The 23,855-nt window shown below is 46.9% G+C and overlaps 1 protein-coding gene and 1 long non-coding RNA gene across 3 annotated transcripts; one reads left to right on the forward strand and one right to left on the reverse strand.

The window, feature by feature from the left end:
- The first annotated feature begins 5,690 nt into the window (after nucleotides 1–5,690).
- Nucleotides 5,691–10,199, forward strand: LOC136485735 (uncharacterized). Of its 2 annotated transcripts, none has more exons than XR_010766534.1 (5): nucleotides 5,691–5,962; nucleotides 6,351–6,555; nucleotides 7,596–8,293; nucleotides 8,450–8,529; nucleotides 10,051–10,199. It is a non-coding gene; the product is annotated as an uncharacterized lncRNA (long non-coding RNA). The 2 variants fall into 2 exon arrangements; XR_010766535.1 differs by lacking the exon at nucleotides 5,691–5,962 and adding an exon at nucleotides 5,969–6,246.
- A 1,432-nt stretch (nucleotides 10,200–11,631) lies between these two features.
- On the reverse strand, nucleotides 11,632–13,638 carry LOC136487265 (protein ALP1-like). The gene has a single exon (XM_066484408.1). It carries the CDS (start codon nucleotides 13,428–13,430, stop codon nucleotides 12,042–12,044), a length of 1,389 nt encoding a protein of 462 aa, XP_066340505.1. The 5' UTR covers nucleotides 13,431–13,638; the 3' UTR covers nucleotides 11,632–12,041.
- Between the last annotated feature and the right edge of the window lie 10,217 nt (nucleotides 13,639–23,855).

Here is a 23,855-nt window from a genome sequence, read left to right on the forward strand (position 1 = left end):
CAAGCCAAGCAAGTGACCGGCCAAGTACAAGCAATCAAGTGCTCCAACCAACACATATTGTAAGAGATCATCCATTAGATCAAGTTGTTGGTGATATTAGAAGTGGTGTGCAAACAAGATCAAGATTGGCATCATTTTGTGAACACTACTCATTTGTCTCATCCATAGAGCCAACCAAGATAGAAGAAGCTTTGATGGATTGTGATTGGGTCAATGCCATGCATGAAGAGCTCAACAACTTTGAAAGAAACCAAGTTTGGGAATTAGTTGAGAGACCAAGAGGTCACAATGTCATTGGCACCAAGTGGGTATTCCAGAACAAGCAAGATCAAGATGGAATTATGGTGAGAAATAAGGCAAGATTGGTTGCACAAGGGTACACACAAATGCAAGGAATTGATTTTGAGGAGACCTTTGCACCGGTTGCTAGATTGGAAGCAATTAGAATCTTGCTAGCTTATGCTTGTGCCCACAACATCAAGCTATATCAAATGGATGTGAAGAGTGCATTCCTAAATGGCTACATCAAAGATTTAGTATATATTGAGCAACCCCCAGTTTTGAAGATGAGAAGAAACCCAACCATGTATACAAGCTCAAGAAGGCTTTGTATGGTTTGAAGCAAGCACCTAGAGCATGGTATGAGAGATTGATTCGGCCACGCGCGCCCGATTGGGCCACGAGTTGGCCCATTTAATCTTGGCCGTTCATCCAGCATCGGACAGCCAACCATCGATTTCGCTCGGTTAAAAACCCCAACGCCGCATGCCCGGGGGAAAACCCTAGCTTCATTCTTCCCGGTGCTCTCTCTCTCATCGCCTCTCTCTCTTTTCTCCTCAGCGCAGCGCAGCCACAACCGAGCGACGAGCAGGTGAAAGAGCGGACGGTGGAGCAAGGCAACCAGCGAGGCAGCCATGGCGCCGTCGCCGGCCCCCTCGCTGGCGTGCGTGCTCCCCAATGGGTGAGCACGCCGCCGTCGAGCGGCCTGGCCACGGTGCCCCCTTTGCCGAGCCTGGCGAGCAGCTACCCTGGTTCAGCCTTTCTTCTCCCGCATCGGCGAAAGGCCGGCGAGGTAGGTCCACCCCTTCCCCCTTCGGATTTGGATCTCCTTTTCCTCTTATCCGAATCTGATAGGTGGGGATTAGGGTTTAGGTCTAGGGTTAGGGTTCGTGTGCCGACCCCTATTTCTCTTCTTCTTTCTTTTCTGTTTTCCTTTCTTTTCTTTGATTTCTTTTCTCTTTTGGAGTTCATCCGAATGACTTTCCCCTTTTCCCTTTCTCCATGCGAGTTAGGGTTAGGGATCGGTTGAACCCGAATTCTTTCCTCTTCCCCTTCTTCTTTTGGGATTAACCCGATTTGGGATTGGGGTTAAAATTAGGGTTAGGTCTTAGGGTTTGGCCAAATCCGAACCCACTCTTCATCTTTCCTTAGATCCGAACTGGATCTGTTCGGTTCTTTACTTTTACCGTGCGCCGTCGAACGGTGCTGGCTTCTTTCCCCCACGTGCGGTGGCGGTGATGACCGGTAGACCATGATGTCCGCCACCCCGGTGAAAGGTCCTAATATGGCTAGAGGGGGGTGAATAGCCTATTTAAAAATCTACAAATCAACTAGAGCAATTTGATTAGTGTGACAAATAGCGTAATGCAAACTTGCTCTAGCTCTACAAGGGTTGCAAGCCACCTATCCAACAATTCTAGTTGCAATGATTACTTAGACACACAAACTTGCTATATAACTACTCACTAAGAGCTCTCAACCATGCTACTCTAAAGAGCTCAACTAGATGAATGACAATAATAAAGCAAGCTCTCAATTCTAATTACACTAAAGAGCTTGTATCAACTAGTTTGCAAGAATGTAAATAGGTGAGTAGGATGATTATACCGACGTGTAGGGAATGAACCAATCACAAGATGAAGATTAAGCCAATCACTGGGAGAATGCAAAAGACAACAGACAATCGATTTTCTCCTGAGGTTCACGTGCTTGCCAACACGCTACGTCCCCGTTGTGTCGACCAACACTTGGTGGTTCGGTGGCTAAGAGGTGATTCACAAACCTCGTCCACACTGATAGGACACCGCAAGAACTGACCCACGAGTGAGGTAACTCAATGACACGAGCAATTTACTAGAGTTATCTTTCGGCGCTCCGCCTAGGTAAGGTACAACTCCCCTCACAATCACCGGAGACGGCCACGAACAATCACCAACTCGTGCCGATCCTCCACCGCTGCACCAAGCCGTCTAGGTGGTGGCAACCACCAAGAGTAACAAGCGAAATCCGCAGCGCAACACGAATACCATGTGCCTCTAGATGCAATCACTCAAGCAATGCACTTGGATTCTCTCCCAATCTCACAAAGATGATGAATCAATGATGGAGATGAGTGGGAGGACTTTGGCTAAGCTCACAAGGTTGCTATGTCAATGAAAATGTGCAAGAGAGATCCCTTGAGCTGGCCATGGGGCTATAAATAGAGCCCCCATCAAATAGAGCCGTTATACCCCTTCACTAGGCAAATCGCGCTCTGACCGGACGCTCCGGTCATACTGACCGGACGCTGGACACAACGTCCGGTCCACAAATGTAAGCCACGTGTCATTCTGAGTTAAACTTGAGCCGCCAGATCACAACGGCTATTAACTGACTGGACGCTCCGACAAAACTGACCGGACGCAGAATCCTCAGCGTCCGGTCGTTTCCAGTAAGCTCCCCGAGGCATATTTCTTCGATCGGACGCGTCTGGCCCACCTTGACCGGACATAGACCAGCGTCCGGTGCAATACCCTCGGTACTGTGCAGACCTGTCAGTTTGACCGGACGCACGCTGCTAGGGTCCAGTGCTTTCAGACCCAGTGTCCGGTCAGTTGACCGACGCCAGCATCTTCGCGATCAACTCGTTTTCACTTCTAACTTCTTCACCCTTGCTCCAATGTGCCAACCATAAGAATTTGCATCCGACGCAATAGAAAATAGGCATTCCATTTTCCTGAACCCATCTCAACCCTGCAAACACCACCTCCTTTGTAGATGTGCCAACACCACCAAGTGTATCATCTTGTGCACAAGTGTTAGCATATTTTCACAAATATTTTCAAGGGTGTTAGCACTCCACTGGATCCTAAATGCATATGCAATGAGTTAGAGCATCTAGTGGCACTTTGATAACCGCATTCCGATACGAGTTTCACTCCTCTTAATAGTACGGCTATCTATCCTAAATGTGATCACACTCACTAAGTGTCTTGATCACTAAAACAAAATGGCTCCTACATTTTATACCTTTGCCTTGAGCCTTTTATTTTTCTCTTTCTTCTTTTCCAAGTTTAAGCATTTGACCATCACCATGCCATCATCATTGTCATGATCTTCGCCATTGCTTCATCACTTAGAGTAGTGCTACCTATCTCATGACCATCTTAATAAACTAGGTTAGCACTTAGGGTTTCATCAATTAACCAAAACCAAACTAGAGCTTTCACCCGGTCACTCTTTTCTTTGCTTTTACCCGGTTACAGTTAGGTTTACACACTTGTAACCTGGCTTTGATACCATTATTAGTATCGTAGGATTGGTACCTCTGTGTGTAACCCGTAGATCCGCCTTGGACAATAGCGTCGTGACCTCATGGACACCGGTGTCGAGGTAGCTCCGGCTCGGTGGCGAGGTACAGTGGTGGTCCAGAGGGGCCGGTGTAGACCTACAGGGGCGACGGTGGTGGTAGGGCACATCCCGTCGCTTCCAGCACTACTTTAGATCGGTTTTAGGGTTTCTCTGTAGGTGGGTGTGGCGGCTCACGGTCAACCTCGTTAAACGAGCCCCGATCCCCACCTTCTTTATTTGTATGTGCTGTGCGACAGGGGCCCACCAACCAGTTAGGGTTGGGCTCCCCCGATCAGGGAGCAGAGGCAAGGGCCCAATAGGCCGTTGGGCCTATTGGTGGAGATCAACTAACATGTTCTTTTGCCAAAAACGTGGGGTGTTTTCTCCAGAGAAGATCTCTTTCTTTTTAATATTTATATACACAAGAAAAAGGAAAATACTGTCCGAGTCATAAGTATATACCAAAGTCAAAAGAGGAGAAATAGACTATCATGGTAAAATTGATCAACCATGGAAAAACGTTAGGACTCAGGAGAGCCTGCGCGTACATGCATTGATGTAGAAGCCGCGCACACCCCAAATGCGTCGACGCAGGCGGCCAGCGCCCGAAGCCTAGCAAGCGCCCACGGCGGGCGCTGCGGACGCCGCCTCCCTACGCCCCGGCTTCCTCCACTGTGGCAACCCATCCCCCACTGCCCCACCGCCCCATCGCCGACCTCATGAACAGCATCGGTGCGCTCGCCATCCGCCCTCTCCACCTCAGCCACCGCGAGCGGCGTTTGATGAGCTTCGCCCTAGCCACGGGGACGGCGGGTCCTCGTGCGGGAGGTGGCGCCTGTAGACTGGTGGTGGAGGCGGAGTGCGTCCATAGAGTTCATGGTGAACTCGACGGCGTCTACGTGCGAGGACAGGTGGAGGCCCGAAGTCGAACATCTTAATGATGTCGATGCTGAGCAGCACGGTCCTCAGTCTACACGCGTCGACGATTTGGAGCACGAAAAGGAGCCGAGTCCATGGCGACCAAAGCCGCATATAGAGGGCAGCTAGCGCTGCATAGGCCGGTGAACGCGATCCAAGCCTTAGACACGCGCCTTGGACATGCAAGCTGCGTCGCTGCATAAGCCGTGGGGCTCCCGCTCTCTGCATCCTTGAAGATGGCGCGCCGCCCCGTCAGCGGCTCCAGCATCAGTGCATCACCACCCCGATGAATGCGATCCAAGCCTTTGACACGCGCCTACTCGATGATGATGCCGGCGGCGGAGGCTGACGATGGGGGTAGGGAAGGGTGTCCACGGCAAATTGTCACGGATGGCGTCGCACATCCCACCGGAGCGTCTGCCGTCGGTGTAGCAGAACCTCGCAACGAGCTTGAACGAGGAACGACTCGGGAAGGAGGTCAGTGCAGGTAGCCTATGCTGGCGCCGTGGCTCGCTGATGCGGCACGTGGGTGCGCTCGACGGCGGCGCAGCGCATGGAGACGAGCATGGCTCCAAGACTCCGTGCTCGCCAGCCTTCCAGGGGATGACTGGAGGACCGCCATGGGCCCATGGCCGAGCTCCACCACAAAGACACGGCGCGGGGGAGCTCCGCGACTTCCTCATCCTCGCCTCCGTGGGCGCGAGCACGGGGGAGCTTGGTCCCAACCGGCCGCCGCGGGCGTGGGAAGCTCCACCCTGGCCGCCGCGGGGGAGCTCCGCGACTTCCTTGTCCTCGCCTCCGTGGGCGCGGGCGTGGGGGGGGGGGAGCTCGGCCCCGGCCAGCCGCCGCGGGTGCAGGCGCAAGGGACCTCCGCCCTGGCCGCGTCGAGCACGACACGGGAGAGCTTCGCCCGGGCCACCGCGGGCGCGTGCGGATGAGAGTCCGAGAGAGAGCACGAGAGGATAGAGATGGGAGGGGTATTTTGGATCTTTTGACGACCTACTTGTCAGGACTCCAAACAGTGGAAAATGAACGGAGTGCGGACGAAATGGCTCGAAGAGTAAAGAAGTTGAACCCGATGGCACTCGTGGAAGCTCAACTTTTTTAATGATCTGTGCGTAATTACAAACTTTCTTAATGTCACCCGTGTAAAAGACTCTTCATTCTTCACCCCCTCTCTATCTCCGCATCTTCCTCAGGTGAGGGTGGGGCGCACGCGAGGGAGCGGCGCGGCTTCGGCGGCCTCCGACGAGGGCACGCATGGCGGCGGCCCCCGGCGAGGGCACTCGCGGCGGTGTCCCCAGCGACGGCGCTCGCGGCGGCGTTTCCCGGCGAGCGACGGCGCCCGGCGAGGGAGCGGCGCGGCGTCCCCCCGGCGAGCAGCGGCCCCGGGCGAGGGCGCCCGCTGCGGCGGCCCCCGGCGACGGCGACCCTGGTGATGTGCTCTCTCCCACCCCACCGTCCCACGACACCACGCATCTCATCTCAATCTCCCCACCAACACAACACGCAGCAATCTGCTGCAATCCCACCACCACCATGCCCCCGCCTCTCCCTCCAGATCCGATCGAGCCGTTCCCGCCGGCGATGGACGCCGCGCTCCCCGCCGCCGTCCTCTCCCGCCTTGACGCCCTCTCCCTCCTCGCCGCCGCCGCCTGCCGGGGCCTCCGCACCTGCGCTTCCCACGCGCTCGCCTTCCTCCCTTCCTTCCACCTCCTCGTCCGTATCTTCTCGTCCCTTTGCGCCTTCTCACCTCCGCTTCTCCCGCGTCTGAGAGACTAACACGCTCCCCGTTTCCGTTGTTTTGGGTGATTTGATTCAAGGAGGTGGCCCTGACGCATGATCTGCTGCGCCCGCTGCTGCCGCGAACCTGAGCCTGCGGAGCCTGCGCCTGGACTGCGCTCGTCTCGACGACGACGCCATCGGCTGCCTCGCGCGCTCCAGCCTGCACGAGCTGCTCCTGCTCAATTGCGACAACATAAGCGGCCGACTGCTCTGCGAGCTTGGCGCCACCTGCAGAGATCTCAGGTACAGATTCTCGATTATATTACTGAAATCCAATGCACTAGCTTCACTATCTGCTTGTACGGCATCCGTTCTGTTCGTTTCAGTACTTCAGTTGTGCGGTTTGATATTACCATATTGAATGCACATTTTCTTACACACGCAGGGTGCTTTCTCTCAACTCTCTTGGTAAATTTCTTAGGTAGTGTTTTATTATGTTATGATGATCTGCCATTTTCTCTACTGATTTTTAGTTCCTGCTTGGTGCTTGGTGTTAGAATACGATCACGCAAACCAATGATGCAAGCAATATATGCTTTTTTGAGTTGCATACATGTTTTTTGTTAGAGAGGTACGCAGTTTTAGCAAAACTCATAAGCATTTTAAATGGGTTAATTATGTCTTTTTCAGTCTGATATAGGCAATTTATGTACGCATGGAAATATGGCTTCAAAATATAGATAAATGAATCTTGTTTTGCTAGGAAAAAAATGCAAGGACTACAATGGTTCAATGATATGGTTACTTTTGTTAGTTTAGCCATGTAGCTAGCCTTAGCAAGCTGCAGAAATGTTTTCTCAATTAGTCAAAGTAGTTTTTCATTAGGCAATAACATGATTTTTCATTTGCTAATAGCATAGTTAAATGTTGCTGCTTCTAGTTAGGCAAAAGTATTTGCTCTAATTTTAATCAAAGTGCTATTCTGGACGCAAAGTACTATTTTTAGTTAGTCAAAGTATTATTCTTAGGGAAATCACTTTTATTAGTTAGGCAAAGTAATATGTTTAGTTAGGAAATTTTTGTCTACGAACAAGCAAACCAATGCATTTGCCAAGGCCATTTATGATTTTCATGTAACAACAGAAATAACAACAGTAGGAGTGCAGATCTTTTTGTCTGATTTATGTACAGATTTTCTGGCATAGGTAAATCAATAATGTGATGAAGCATTTCTGATTTGTCTTTCAAGTAATTTAGTTGGGCCAACTTGGGTGGTTCTGCTGTAGTTTACTTATTCCTTCTTGCACTATTCTGCTTGATGGGATTGCCTGCGGTTGCTGCAGTTTCTCCTCTCCACTTCAGGGTGATAGGGATAACAGCAGCTAATCACCTCTTGTTTCATTGAGTCAACACAGCAGCAATGGCATGAGTTGTTGTGTCGTCGCAACAACGGCAACTGCAAGGTTTCAGATGTCAATTACATGGAGTATCATTATTCTTGCTATTTGTCCATTGTTTAGTCATTGTTTGCATAATTTGGTGGTCAATTGAGTAGTTCATAACTTCATATCAACAAATTTTAGCTCAAGCGCTTTTTTTCACAACATTTGACCTGTTTAGTAGCTTTGCTAGTATTTTTGCAGATGCAGGAGTCTGCAATTTAACTTTGTCAGGAGCAATTAAACAACGATGAGAAGAAGTACTTTATGTGGATGTGTTCTTTTTGTTTGTGAAGTGCTCCGTAAGGGCTACTTTGGCAGCAGCCTTCCCCGGCGGGAACCCGGGCTTTTCCCCGCGGTAAAATTCCACGCGGCGAATTTCCACGGCCGCCGCTCGGGTCGATTTGGAAGCCCGCGACACGGGTGTCTCGGCCCCGCGGGAGCTGGGTTTTCACGGGGAAATATGTCTGGCCTCGAGACACCCGGCGTCATTCCCGTCCCTTTCCCTCTCGCGACTCGACTCCCGTCGCCGCCCCTCCGCCGTCGCCTCGACTTCTCCTCCGTCGCCATCACCTTCGGCACCAGCGCCTCCGTCTCCGCAGGTGAGCTCGCTTCCAGTTGCATCTCCCTGCACCGCATCTAGGGTTTCCTGATCCTATCCTCACCTGTTTCTTGTGGATCTTGGGACTGTGGTTGGCCACATCTTCCTCCCCACTCCGCCCCGTGCACTCGCTCGCGAATCGCGACCGCTCGCACAGCTCTTCGTCCGCCGCCCGCCGACCCGACCGTGATGGCTCCACCACTACTCCGTGACTGACTGGCCTCGTCGCAAGATCTGGTGAGCCCTTCCTCTCTCCTCCTTGTCCTGCCAAGATCAAGCTGCTGGTTGCGCCGGCGGGGGCATGTTGCTTTCGTTTCCAACTTTTCTTCTCCCAACCGTCTCCATGATGGCATCTCTAATCTAGTACTAGTTGTCAAAGGATTAGAGCGTTTCCTTAGGTCTGGATGCTTGCTTGTCGTTTTTATTTTTCTCGATGGATCCAGGGACATCACCCCATGCCCTGTGCTCAGGCTTTTGACACCTCTGCAATTTTTATGCTTGCTGCTAGTCTCTCAAGAAATATTCACCCCATGTTCTGTTGTTTAGCTGTTGCGAACTTGCGATTTGCAATCTTATTTTCCTATAAATATATTTTATTAGCCTCAGTATTGTACCTTGCGCGTTGCAGCTTATATCAGTCTCTAGCGAGGTATAGGCGTTAATCGCTTATGCTCTACTTTCGCGGATGATGCACAACCTTACCTCATGTCTAAAAATTGTGGTATTGCTACATTATGTCCTATTGGGCTACATATCGTCTTGGGTGCATTTTATCCCGTAAGTCCATTCGATTAGACAGAGGAGCGCCTGATTTGTTGGTTTGACAGGACTGAATTGTTTAATCGAGCGCCTATTCAATTTGCGAGGCCATAAAACTTCTTTCGTAAGTCCTCCTAGTTCAGTACAGTTGATAGGCTGTGTAAATAAGGATGAAAACGGTCAGAAACGGTCGAAAACGGAATTACAATATAGAAAACGAAAGCGGTCGGTTCGGGATATTTCTACATTTTAGCAATTAAAGAGTACAAAAAATGGTTGAAAATGGTTGTGAAACCAATTGAAACTGGCAATTTTTTATGTTTGATGAAATTCGGAAACGGTATCATAATATAGAAAACGAAAGCGGTCGGTTTGGAATATTTCCGTTCCGTTTTCATCCCACAGTGTAATGAGTGTTTAGGTCCTCAGGAAAATGCTTAAACATTATTGGCAAGGATTCTTGGTGCCACAAATATCTTGTTGAGCTTTTATGCATATTTCCCTGATACTAATACTGATGGTGTGTAAGTACAGTCGATCGGCTGTGTAACGAGTGTTTAGTTGCATTGTTCCATGTATCTGCATTTAAGTCCTTCTAACTTCTCCACTTGAAACTGAATTGAACTCTGCAGTAAGTTCACTAGATAGGAATTTGTAGGCTTGTTGTTTGCCTTTGTTATCAATATAAATACAATAAGTTAGCTAGCTAACCCATTGATATCATTAAATAATGGTTGTTTGTACATTTATGAATTATTAGGTTGTTGTCTTCCCAGTAGCAGCCATTCCTATTTGATTGAGTTACAGGCAGGTTGGCCAAATTATAAGATTTAGTTTGCTTTTGCAAACCTGCGGCAGCTTTTCCATATCTGTAATTTGCTTGCTGTGGCATGCCATGTAGTTTACCCTTGGTTCAAATTGATGTATCCTAACCGCACTAGATTAGTTTACTCTAGGTATGTCTCTAGCTGCTAACGTGTTTTCTTGTGTTTACTTTAGGTATGTCAGAAGAATGCAGCTGCAGTGCCTATGAGAAGCTTATGAAAAGGAATTAAACCGTAATTTATTTTTTCATATATGTCTTGGATATCTGGATGGAGATGATCTATGATTTGGTGACGAATGGATTAGCTAAGTTGAATTTGCCACTTGAATTAAATTTTCTATGTATTGGACTATGTCAAAAAATTTTGGTCTTGTGATTTTTCATGCATTATGTGCATGAAAATGTTGTGGTTGGCATTGATTTGTGGTGATTTCCTTATATTGTTCAAAAAAATTGTGACTTTTCTTGATTTTCTAAGACATTGTTTTCAATTTTGTTGCATGTACTTTGGCTGAAGTATTCCCAGTAAAAAAAAATCTGTGTATTTCCGGTCGTGAAAACGTACTTTGGTTTGGCTGCAAGACTGGACACTGGACACGTACGCTGTCCTTATTTAATTTCCCTGCACTGGACACCCTGTTGCCAAATGGCAACATGGAAACTATCCCCACGCGTTGCTACCTGCCCTGGGAAGAGGTGGGAATGAGAAGTCCAAAAATTTCCATCCGTAGGGCTATTTTCTCGGGGAAAATTCTCCTCTGCTGCCAAAGTAGCCCTAACGGTGAAGTAAAGTGCTACTTGGCGGGGATTCCATCTCGATTGTGCTCCTTTTCAGTGAAGAAACTATGTTGCTCTTGAATGATATTTATTTGCTCGTACATTTGGTCTAAATTGCTTCCGAGGTTATTGTAACATGCGTTTAGCTTTTAACAAAATTGCTTGGTACCGTATGAGAAAATATGATCGAAACATATTGAACTGGGATCTTGTTTTAAAGCTTTTGTTGAGGCTAACACGATGGTGCAATTAGATTTTGATTATGATGTTCAGTTGTAAAAATACGGCTTTTTTAACCTGAGAATATTTTGGTTTCTGGTGGGGAATCTTTTCGTGGTGGAGCGCTCCGTGTGCATGCAAAGAAACAACCTTAGCAACAGTTTTTGTCAGAATAGAAAAGTAGATAGTAGTTAATTGTTTGGGTTTCTAAAAAAGGACCGGCTGTGCAACTAGACATGATGCTCAATGGAAAATGCTCAAATGCACCTTAGGGCAGCCGTAGTGGTGGGTCGACCCATCCACGCCACGTGACAATCGTTTGAGTCGAGTCGTAGTTCTCCAGAGGTACTCGACCCTTCTACTTCTAGTGGGCCTTTCGCGGAAAAAAAAAAAAATTTCGTTCTCCTCACCCAGCCCACTCGCGCGACGCCTTGGAACTTTCCGTCTTCATCCCCTTCCTCCCGATCCCCTTCTTTCTTCGACTCAAGCGGAGGCAGAGGCAGAGGCAGAGGCGGCGCATCTAGATCTCGGGGCTCACTGCAGCGCCCGTACTCGCTCCTGGTGGCACGAGCAGCATCCGGCACACCTCAGACCTCATCTGCCCGCATCGCCTCCTCCCCCTGCTCTCTACGCGGCGTTGGGCGGGCAGCAGCTTTGGGGCTTGATGCGCGGAGAATCTGTCCGCGACGGCGGCACGAGGCCACGAGGGGCAGGCTTCAAGGCGGGCAAAGATGGAGGGGTCTGCAATCGAGGTGAGCTGCTATCTCGATCTGTTTCGGATTTTGGTGGGCAAGCATTGGGAGCGAAGCACTCGGAGCTGATGCACTTCTGTGTTCGGAGGATGGGTTGGGAGATTTTGCTTTCCAGCATTGTGTAGGTTGTACGTATTGATTTATTCCGCTAGATCCGAAATATGCATGCGTGCCCACCCTTTGCTTTATTTTGTATCAATCATGGATTATTTGATTCTTTTCCCAAATGTTTGATCCGATCTAATCTTGGGTACGGGAAAAGAACGATAATGGAAATCAAATGGGCCAATACCTTTTTTTTTTTTTTGCATCTTAGGAACATTCGTACACAATAAGATTGAGAAACAATAAATTGGTATTACAAAAAAAAATTGATAAAACATGCCATACACAAACATAGATTATTCTAAGATAGACTAATCTGTATCCTGATATTGATTGCTTCCAAAGCTTTGCCATATGTGCTCTGTCAAGTCAGCCTTCAAGCGACGATGCATAGACCTGTCATGAATAGCTGTGTTTATCTCAAGCATCGCAGCAAACTCGTTAATGGGCCCGTGACGGTAATTGACCAAGGCAGTGGAGTTGGTTTGATCATAGTTGTGATCATTGCGAGCCCCATAAGAATCCCGTTCATCCTCTATTATCATGTTGTGCAATATAATGCAAGCATACATGATCTGAGATAGTGCTTCCCTAGTCCACATACGAGCTGGGTTACGTACAATAGCAAAACGAGCTTGTAAGACACCAAATACACATTCCACATCTTTTCTTACTTCTGCCTGTTTGATGGCAAAAACTTTATCCTTCTCACTTAAAGGCTTAGGTACTGATTTCACAAATGTCGCCCACTCAGGATAAATTCCATCTGTTAGGTAATAGCCCATGTTGTACTCATTGCCATTAACCATAAACTGAACTTCTGGAGCTCTCCCTTGCAAAACTTCTGTGAATATTGTTGACTGATTCAACACATTAATATCATTGTTTGATCCTGCAGTACCAAAAAAGGCATGCCATATCCAGAGGTCATGCGAAGCAACAGCTTCTAGCATGACGGTGGCCTTTTTATAATCACCACGAGTGAATTGCCCCTTCAATGCCACTGGGCAATTCTTCCACCGCCAATGCATACAATCAAGGCTTCCTAACATTCCTGGAAAACCTCGAGCTTCCCCCACTCGAAGCAACCTCTGAATGTCATCGATGTTAGGCCTTCTAAGATATTTCTCAGCATATATGGCTATCACTTCTTCACAGAATTTATTCAAGCATTCAATGATTGTAGTTTCAGCAATTCTCAAATTTTCATCCCACATGTCTGCACAAGTTCCATATGCCAACATCCGCATAGCAACTGTGCATTTATGCAAAGGTGAGAAGCCTAACTTACCAGTAGCATCACTTCTTTTCTGAAAGTAAGGTGACCAATCACTGAGCGCTCGCACAATTTGAAGGAACAGATGGCGTCTCATTCGATACCTCAGCCTAAACTGCTCATCAGTATACACTGGTTTGGTGGAGTAGTCTCTAATCAACCGATTTTGACCAGCTTCACGATCTCTCACAATGTACCTTCGAGAAAGCCTTTGATGTTGACTCGATTCACCTCTCTGTTGCTTTTCTATTTGAGCTGCAATCTGTGCTGCAATCTTTTCTTCGATTGGATCATTGATAAATTCCCAAATGGCCTCAATAGGGGGAATACGGGGAAGAGCATGAGAAGGGCTAGATGACTCTTCAGAAGAGTTGGAATGGGAGTCTAAATCTGAGTCCATTTGTGTGGCTGAATGTTGGTGCATGGTGGGGTGGGCTGGGATGGGGGACTTGTGTCTAGTAGAGGTAGCATGTATCTTTCATAGTGGTACAGAAGCAAGTCCAACGGCTAGTTTTTAACAGATACTTCCCAACAGCTAGTTTTTAACAGCTACTTCCCAACAGCTAGTTTTTAACAGCTACTTCACAACTTTCTAGACAATAAAAGCTTGGCTAACACCTGACATTTTTTTCTTGCAGGGCATTGTGTGCTTCGTGTCTTGTGTTTTTAACAGTACACAGAACAGAGGTAAACAAACTGCCATTACTTTAAATTAGAGAAGATACAATGGCACAATGCCATAACTAATAACTAGACAAGATACATTAACTAATAATTGGAGAAGATACAATGGCAAAATGCCATAACTAATAAGTAGACAAGATACAATACAGAAGATACATGCATAACTACTAGGAAAACTACAGAGTTCATCTAAGATTCATCTGAAGGAAATAATTCCTTAGTTAAGCGTTTCAACATTTTGTCATGTCCAGCCTTTTGTTCAGCACTAAAATTTGTAGTATCGACAGTGACTAGGTTTAGGTATTTGTTCAATTTCTTGTCCTTTGTCTTCTCTTCATTTGCTGCAGCTTGCTTAGCAATGGCTTTAGCATGCTCACTTGTTGCTTCAGCCATTTTTTCAATTGCTTGTAACTTCTTCAGCTGGAAATCATTGAAAGAGTTCACTACATCATTTGACAGGTAGCCTTCTGAACAATGTGATGATACTTTCCCTTTCCCTTTTTTTTTGTGCTTTTGCTGCCTTCTGGCCAATAGGGCGACGATGTACTTCAGCGCTAGCTTCGTCTGTATCTTGATTTGAAGAAGAGGTGTAAGCTCCAGATGCATTTAACTTTGTCCTTTTATTCTCTATTGATGGGTACACTCTCTCCCATTTAGGCTGCCCCTTCACTTCTCTCCACCAATATTCCAATAGGAATGGCTTGTCTGAATTTTCATTGCTGAAAACTGCATGAGCTCTCACCATTATTTGATCATCTGATTCACCACTAGCATGTGCATTTTTCATTCTATTCCAACAATGATTGAACTTCATCACTATAGGATGATATCTATTCCAGTGATTTTTCAACACGGCCTCTGACCTTCGCTCTTCTTTAGGTGAATGCTTGTTGTATTCTTTGGCGACATCTTTCCAGTAGTGATCATATTTCTTGTCAACACCTTGTATTGGATCATTGGAGTTGTTGAGTCATGCACGAACTAGCCTTAGGTTCATAGGCTTAGTCCACAATCTACGCCCAGATTTTTGATTTTCTTCCTCTGGACTGCTCTCACTTTGCTCTTCATTGATAACAGGAACCCCATGTGATGGCTGTGGAACAGAAATGGGAGACTCAGATTCATCAGCACATGAACCACTACCACCAATGCCTCCGAACAAGCCTCCTAATCCAACTGGAGATGATGGATCACCGGCCATAGCAGCTCTGAAACTTCCTTGCTGGAACTGCATCAAACCTTCATGGTAAGGAGTACCATGGTAGCTTGATGTGCCACGAAACTGTTGAAATCCTAGTTGAACCCCAAAAGGATTGAAATGATGTGGATAATGGGGCTGCTGAATGGGTCCATATGGTGGTGGTCGAAAATCATGGCCGAATTGAGATGGAGGGAAGTTTGGATACTGCTGGTTGTTTCCACTTTGTGGTCCTTGAAATTCTGGGCTTGAGGTTGAGGAGTTCAACAAACTTGTGAAGCTACCAGTTGAAGATGGGTCCATGCTTGTGTTCTCTCAAACGGAGAGGAGAGCTGATTTGTATATCTGATTGTGTTTTGTGAAATGGGGAGGGTTCCAGGTTGTATCCCGTTCACTATGATTACTCCAAACTATCTTGTATAATTTAACTACTCGTGTACGAGTTACTCTTTCTTGAGTATCCAGGACTTACACGGGCTTTTCCTCATAAGAAAGATCAGATTTCAAGTTGACTTTCCTTGTTGCTATTCTTTTCTCAGGAATACGAAGACACTTCTTTAGCTGGGACACATGGAATACCGGGAATATAGCTCCCATCTCACGTGGTAGATCGAGCTTATATGCTACTCTTTCACTTTTCTCGATAATGTGGTAGGGTCCAACATATCGAGGCTCAAGCTTCCTTTTAATTCTAAAACGCTTGACTCCTTTTATAGGGGATACCTTCAAATAAACATGATCACCTACTTCAAACTCAATAGGTTTTCTTCTCTTGTCAGCATAGCTCTTTTGTCTAGCCTGTGCGGCAGTCATATTCTTCTGTATAGTTCGGACTTGCTCTTTGGTTTCTTTTACAAAATCAATACCATAGAATCTTCTTTCTCCGGGTTCCACCCAGTTCAAAGAAGTTCTACACTTGCGGCCATAAAGAGCTTCAAAAGGAGCCATTTTGATACTTTCTTGATAACTGTTGTTATAAGAGAATTCAGCGAGAGGTAACCAGTCTTCTCAAGAGCCTTTGCAAGAGATAAGACAAGTTCTAAGCATGTCTTTAAGAATTTGATTAACACGCTCAGTCTGTCCTGATGTTTGCGGATGATAGGCAGAACTGCGGATTAGATGAGTGCCAAGATTCTGATGTAAGCACTCCCAAAAGCGAGCCGTGAACTGAGGTCCTCTATCAGAAACAATGGATTTGGGTACACCATGGAGACGTACCACTTGTTGAAAATAAATCTCAGCATAATTGTGAGGATGATAGGTAGACTTGACTGGAATAAAGTGAGCAGATTTAGTTAGACGATCTACGATAACCCAGATGGAATCACAACCATTTTTGGTAGTGGGTAGTCCAACAATAAAATCCATGCTAATTTCTTCCCACTTCCAGCCAGGAATAGAGAGTGGCTGCAATAGTCCAGGCCTTATGTGAATAGCCTTGACTCTGCAACAGTTATCACACCTTGCCACGTAAGCTGCGATTTCTTTCTTCATCTTGGTCCACCAATAATACAGCTTGAGATCTTGATACATTTTACTGCTACCAGGATGAATGGATAATTTAGAAGAATGGGTTTCAGCCATAATTTGATTTCTAAGTTCTTTATCTTTGGGTACCACAAGCCTATCATTAAACCAGAGAATTCCTTTGTCATCGACCCTAAAGTGCTTGGTCTCTTTCTCTTTCATTTTCCGCTTGATGTGAAACACACCCACATCAGTCTTCTGGAGTTCGATAATTCGACTTCTAAGAGAGCAATCCACAGTGATATTATGGAGTACTACAGGATAGAGGAGGTGTGCCAGATGAAAGTCTTCACTAACCAAGGAATTGCAATGGGCCTTTCTGCTTAAGGCATCAGCAACCACATTTGCCTTACCAGGGTGGTAGTGCACTTGAAGGTTGTAATCTTTGATTAATTCTAACCATCGTCGTTGACGCATGTTCAACTCGGGTTGAGTAAAGATGTACTTGAGGCTTTTATGATCAGTATAGATATTGCACACATTACTCAGCAAGTAATGTCTCCAAATCTTTAGGGCATGAACAACTGCGGCTAGTTCGAAGTCATGGGTAGGATAGTTGACTTCATGCTTTCGGAGCTGGCGCGAAGCATAAGCAATTACTCGGCCCTCCTACATAAGAACACAGCCCAAACCGGTGTCACATGCGTCACAGTAGACATCAAAAGGCTTCTCGATGTCAGGTTGTGCCAATACAGGAGCAGAGGTTAGTAAGGTCCGCAAAGTGTGGAAAGCCTCTTCACACTTCGGAGTCCACACAAACTTCTCATCCTTTTGAAGTAGTCGAGTCATGGGCTTGGCGATTTTTGAGAAATCCGGGATAAAGCGACGATAATAGCCAGCCAATCCCAAGAAACTTCGGACTTTTGTGACCGTAGTAGGTGCCTTCCACTCAAGGACTTCTTGCACCTTAGTAGGGTCAACCGAAATTCCATCACCAGATAATACATGACCTAGAAAAGGTATCTTGTTCAACCAGAACTCGCACTTGCTGAACTTAGCATAAAGCTGGTTGTCACGTAACCGAGTTAAAACAATTCTCAAATATTCAGCATGCTCTTCTTTATTCTGAGAATATACCAGGATATCATCAATGAACACGACGACAAATTTGTCCAATTCCAGCATGAATACAGAATTCATCAGGTACATAAAGTGTGCCGGAGCATTTGTCAACCCAAATGACATGACGAGGTATTCGAACAAGCCATAACGAGTAGAGAAAGCTGTCTTAGGTATATCTTCAGGACGAATTTTGATCTGATGGTAGCCAGACCTCAAATCAATCTTGGAGAATACCTTAGCCTTGGAGAGCTGATCAAACAGAATATCGATGCGAGGAAGAGGGTATTTGTTCTTGATAGTAACAGCGTTTAGGGGGCGATAATCCACGCACATGCGTAGAGACTCGTCCTTCTTCTTCATAAATATAGCTGGACAACCCCAAGAAGAAGAACTAGGCCGAATCAACCCTTTCTTCAATAGCTCATTCAACTGACTCTTCAGCTCAGCCAACTCATTGGGCGGCATTCTATAGGGCCTTCGAGAAATAGGAGCCGTACCCGGAATGAGTTCTATCTTGAATTCTACATCACGGTCCGGAGGTAATCCAGGCAAGTCATCAGGAAAGATATCTGGAAACTCACAGACAACCGGTAGATCCTTAATGGCTTTGGCTAGGGTAGCATTGGCGGTATTGTGGATAGAGATATCACGAGGTAACTGCACTAGAAAACCCTTCTTATCCACAGGATCCCTCAACATTACCACACGGGTTGAGGTATCGATCAACACTCCATTTCCGCTCATACACTTCATTCCTAGGATTATATCAATTCCTACCCCCGATAGAACCACAAGATCCGTATGGAACTCTCGATCCCCAATCTCAATCTTTACATCTTTAACTACTTGGTTAGTCAGGATATTATTTCCAGCAGCACTAATACAATAACCGCCCTTGACAATTGTAATCACATTCATATTATGCTCAGATGCAAAAGTAGAACTCATAAAGGAGTGCGAAGCACCCGAATCAAAGAGCACAACTGCAGGGTGATCATTAACAAGGAACTTACCAGCGGTGACCACTTCACCAGCAGGAATTTCCTCCACTGTAGTGTAGTGAACACGCCCCTGACGGACGTTTCCTTGAGCATTCTTGGGAGGATGGGGACATCTATTTGTCCAATGACCAGGCTGGTTACAGTTCCAGCACGGGCTGTTTACTGGTGGAACATTGGAGCTACCCTGCCTAGAGGTATTCTTCGGCAAGGAAATTGTATACCCCTTGCGGAAACCGGTTTTAGCTTGATTCTTCTTCTGAGGTGGGCGGTACCGGACATTAGCATTGGGTGGATGGTACGGGGTCTTAGATACCATTGGAGCCTTGGACTGGGAAGCACCAGCCTCAAAGTTCCTTTTACGGTTCTTGGAAGCAGCATATATCTTGTCATTGTTCTCCTGAGTCAGAGTGTCACTGATAAACTCATTGAAGGTGACACACTTGTAGTTGCCCATTGACTTCATCAGTTTTGGGGAAAGTCCCATCTTGAAGCTAGCTATTCTCTTGGCGTCAGTATCGACGAACTCGGGAGCATACCTTGCCAGGTTGTTGAATGCCTGGAGGTACTCATTGAGACTCTTGTTGCCTTGGGTGAGCTTCATAAACTCAGTATGCTTAATGGCCATGAGACCAGGAGGGATAAAGTGTCCCCTGAAGGCTGCCTGGAACTGGTTCCAAACAATCTCAATGTTAGTAGGGAAGGTGGTCCTGTGATGGGTCCACCAGATGCCTGCAGGGCCTTGGAGCTAGTGTCCTGCATACGAAGCCTTCATGCCTTCAGTCAAACGGAGCAATCCAAACCTTTGCTCTATCGTGCTCAACCATTCATCCGCTTGTAAGGGTTCTTCTGCCTCACGAAAGATAGGAGGCTTTGTGTCCATGAAGTCCTTAAAGCTGCTGTACTGGTTCGGCTCGGGTCCCTGGCGGACATGCCGATCCTCACGGTTAGCCATCTGGCGCATAGCCTCAGCTAGCATGCGCTGACTTTCCACGACCATCTGCATTAGCTCAGCTGGTGTGGGCGGTGGAGGAGGTGGTTGTTCCTCATCTCCCATGCTACGACCGCGACGAAGGTTATAAGCCATCTGCAAAAGGTATAGCCAATGAGCACTGACGATGTGGAAACTTTTGTAGATGAATTGTATAATTATGCCAAACTGATTCCATCGGAGAGAATGCATTTAAATAATCAACAGAGGCACAATCATTCATCACAATCACACAACTCATCAAGCGCATTAATTGACACATAAATGCGATGAACTTAACCAACAACGAGATCCATAGACCGCAAAGGCGAAATTCATCAAAAGCTCACATACGTGGAGCATAATACGTTCGATAGGTTACATCCAAGCCATAGTGGTTCCAAACTTACATCAAGGGTAACATAGGGTTCGATATTACATCCCAACGATTAACTTGATACAAAGCTACTTGTTCATGCATGAGGATCAACAAAAGACTAGCTCTAGCGCATTAGCTAAGTAGTAAGCTAAACTACGCATCGTCCTCGGAGTCAGTGTCGAAGATCTCTCCTCCATCTTCATCACTAACAGGCTCTAACTCCTCATCTTCCTCCTCATCAGGTGGAACGTCCTCAGGTCCATTGACCTCCATGTCATCATCACCTTCAGCCATGATGACACCAGAACCCATCTCATCCTCATCATCAGGTGGCAGGAGAGGGTGAAGTTGATTGTGTAACAGGTGGACCTCCTCATGGAGATTGTCATTGTACTCTTCAGCAACTGCCACTTGCTGCTCTAGCTCCATCTGTTGAAATCCTCATGGTAGCTTGATGTGCCACGAAACTGTTGAAATCCTAGTTGAACCCCAAAAGGATTGAAATGATGTGGATAATGGGGCTGCTGAATGGGTCCATATGGTGGTGGTCGAAAATCATGGCCGAATTGAGATGGAGAGAAGTTTGGATACTGCTGGTTGTTTCCACTTTGTGGTCCTTGAAATTCTGGGCTTGAGGTTGAGGAGTTCAACAAACTTGTGAAGCTACCAGTTGAAGATGGGTCCATGCTTGTGTTCTCTCAAATGGAGAGGAGAGCTGATTTGTATATCTGATTGTGTTTTGTGAAATGGGGAGGGTCAGCAATTTTTCTATTGCTGGTGTTTTATGAACTGGAGAGGAGGGAGCATTTGTATCTACTTGTATGTTGTTGAATACTCATGCAGGTTCATATATAGAGCAGAAACAACGGCTAGTTGGGTCATATAACTATTGGGTGGTTGGCCGGTGGGCGGGTGGCCGTTGTTGCACTGTATCAAAATATTTGTTTATTCTCCATGAATCGGTTCAAGATTTTGCATCGGTTCCTGACAGTTTCCGTGAGTCGCCGGTACTCCAGTGGTGTTGAGTTGACTCATGGGCTGCCATCTCAGCCCATGAGTCGGTTTTCCACAGGCCACTGGAGAAGCCCTTATGGGTCCTAAGACGTGTGGTCCATATACACTGAGGTCTTGTTTAGTTTGTGAAAAGAAAATTTTTAGGTGTCACATCGGATATTTTATGGGATATCGAAAGTGGTTTTTGGATACTAATAGAAAAAACTAATTACATAGCTCGCCTGAAAACTACGTTACGAATTTATTAAGCCTAATTAATATGTCATTAGCACAATGTGGGTTACTGTAGCACTTAAGGCTAATTATGGACTAATTAGACTTAAAAGATTCATCTCGTGATTTTCAACCAAACTGTGCGATTAGTTTTTTCGTCTATATTTAATGCTCAATGCATGTGTCCAAACATTCGATGGGATGGATGAAAAGTTTTTGGTTGGAGAACTAAACAGGGCCTAAAAAAACATCCCAACAACCCCTTGGCCTTCGCCCTGTTTGTTTCTTATCAGCCAAATCAACCAGCCAGTCAGTAATATTTTTCTCTCACCAAAAAACAGTCAGATTTCAAGCGAACAGGCTGCTTATCTCTCTGCTCGTCCTTTCCACCTTCCATTTCTCTCTCTCCACATCAACGCACACGGCTATTCTTTGCCTTCCCTTTGTATTTCTTCTCCGTTCTCGGTGGAGGAGATTCAGAGGAGGGAGTTGTGTGCTGCAGGTGTTTTGAGTGCTTTGGATTTGGAGCAGCAGCAGCCGGTGCTTGGCTTGGTGGAGTTCGGGTGCTTGGCTTGGTGGTGCTGTGCTGCTCGGATTTGGAGGAAAAAGATCTACTTGCTTGGATTTGCTCGGTGGAGAGATTTAGACAGGGGAGAGAGTTGCAGCTGCTGCCGAGAGGAGTAGAGGAAGGGATCTCTATGGCTCGTCTGCGCTTGGGTCTCGTGGAGTCCCACCAAGCTCCGACCAGATCGAGTTCTCTGCCGGAGGAGCTCTCCATTGAGCTCACGATGGTGCATGGATTAAGGATGAAAACGGTCGAAAACGGTAAAAAAAACTCCTAAATTGTTTTCTACTTTTATATTTGAAATACGAAAACAAAAGCGAAAACGGCAAAGCCGGACACGAAAACGAACGCGAACTTACGAAATATCGAGAATTCCGAAAACGAACCAATTCGAGCGGATTTATGTCGAACACGGTCGATATACGAAAACTCAATACGAAATACCGACCCGTATGACCAAGTGCATAACTAAGTACATGCATGATCAAGTTCAAGTGCATATAATAATTAACAAGTGCATGATCCTTGGTCTTAGGTATTTAACACAATAGCTGACACATAAATACAAGTCTAGAATAAGCAATTAATAGCTAGCAGGACAATAGGAATTAAAATTAGATGTAGCAACTAGCATACCATTTTAGAATCTAAACTAAAATTAGATGTTATAGAAACATGAACTCGAACTGAGTCAGGATAATTTTATTAATCTTTTTGGAATAGATGTAGTATTTCATTTTAAAGATTTATTCAGCCTTTTCTTTTGACTAACAAAGATTTATTCGGCTGAAGCAAAAACTATCAAACGATTGACTTCGCAGGTGGGGGTTAAACCGATGAGCTTGATGGGCTATGGCCCAGGTGGGCTTTCGTGTAGCACTGGTAAGCTGAGAAGATGCTGCTGGCTTCCTGCCATTTAGCACCACCTCGTGAGGTGAAGGGAGATGAGGCTGGACTCCGTCTATAAGAGAGGGCAGCTGGCCACCAGTAGAAAGAACACAGCTGTGTGGTGAGCAGCCTGTAATTGGGTTGTATGACCTGTGCAGTTGGCCAAATTCGGTTTAAACCAAAATTTGAATTCGGAATATTTCATATTAAAAGTAGAAAAGTAGAAAACGGTCGAAAAATGTCTAAACCGTTTTCTACTTTTACATTTGAAATACGAAACATCTTAAATGCGAAAACAAAAACGGTAAAGTCGGACAAGAAAATTCGGATTCAATCAGATTAAATATAGAAAACGATGCGGTTCGGTTCGAAATATTTCCATTCCGTTTTCATCCTTAGCAGGGATGCGGCGAGCTCCGTTGGTGGCGCGAACACCAACAACCGCGCACAAGATGAGGGAGAGGAAAGACGAAGAGAGAGAGAAAGTATTTTTCTATTGCTTAGAGCATCTCCAACACTACTACCAAACACACTACCTAAATCTCTATTTGGGTAGCCAGGTATTTCTATACTACCTATTTTTTGCCTTCAACTCCAACAACACTACCTAAACCATAGTACCCAAATTCATTCAACCAGTCAATGACATGTGGAGCCCACATGTCATCCCTTTCCTCTGCTTCGGCCAACGCCCACAGCCACACGCGCGTCGGGGAGCTCCGCCCACGCCGGGGAGCTTCGCCCACACCGGGGAGCTCCGCCCGTAGCCGCTTGCGCAGCTCTGCCTGCATGTCGCGCCAGAGGGGCTCACGCGCGTTGGGGAGCTCCACCTGCAGCCGCTCGCGCCGAGGAGCTTCGCCTGCGCCGGGGAGCTCCACCCGTAGCCACTCGCGCCGGGAAGCTCTGCCTGCAGGTCGCGCCGAAGGGGCTCACGCGCGTCGGGGAGCTCCGCCTGCAGCCGCCCGCGCCGGGGAGCTCCACCCGTAGCCGCCTGTGTCGGGCTAGGGAGGCGCCTGGAGGCCTGCCGCACTGGGAGTTGGCCGGATCCGCTTGGAGCGCCACCGGGGAGGGCCGCCATGGAGGGGCTCGCTGCCGGGGAGGGCCGCTGCAATAGGAGCCGTCGGGGTCGGGAAGGTCCGGTGGGGGCGGCGAGATCCGTCGTGTCCTCACCGGAGAGGTCTATCCCGTCCTCACTGGAGAGGTCCGGCGCGTCGGGGAGGGCCTCCGTAAAGGGATGGGATGCCGGGGAGGAAGGCGCCGGCTCCCTGGCGACGGCGGACGAAGGCGCGGGGAAGAAAACCATCGGGCATTGAGAGGAAACGGTGGGGAAGAAAATAGGTAGAGAGATTTG

Source organism: Miscanthus floridulus, chromosome 10 (genome assembly GCF_019320115.1).
Source record: "Miscanthus floridulus cultivar M001 chromosome 10, ASM1932011v1, whole genome shotgun sequence".
Lineage (NCBI taxonomy): Eukaryota > Viridiplantae > Streptophyta > Magnoliopsida > Poales > Poaceae > Miscanthus > Miscanthus floridulus.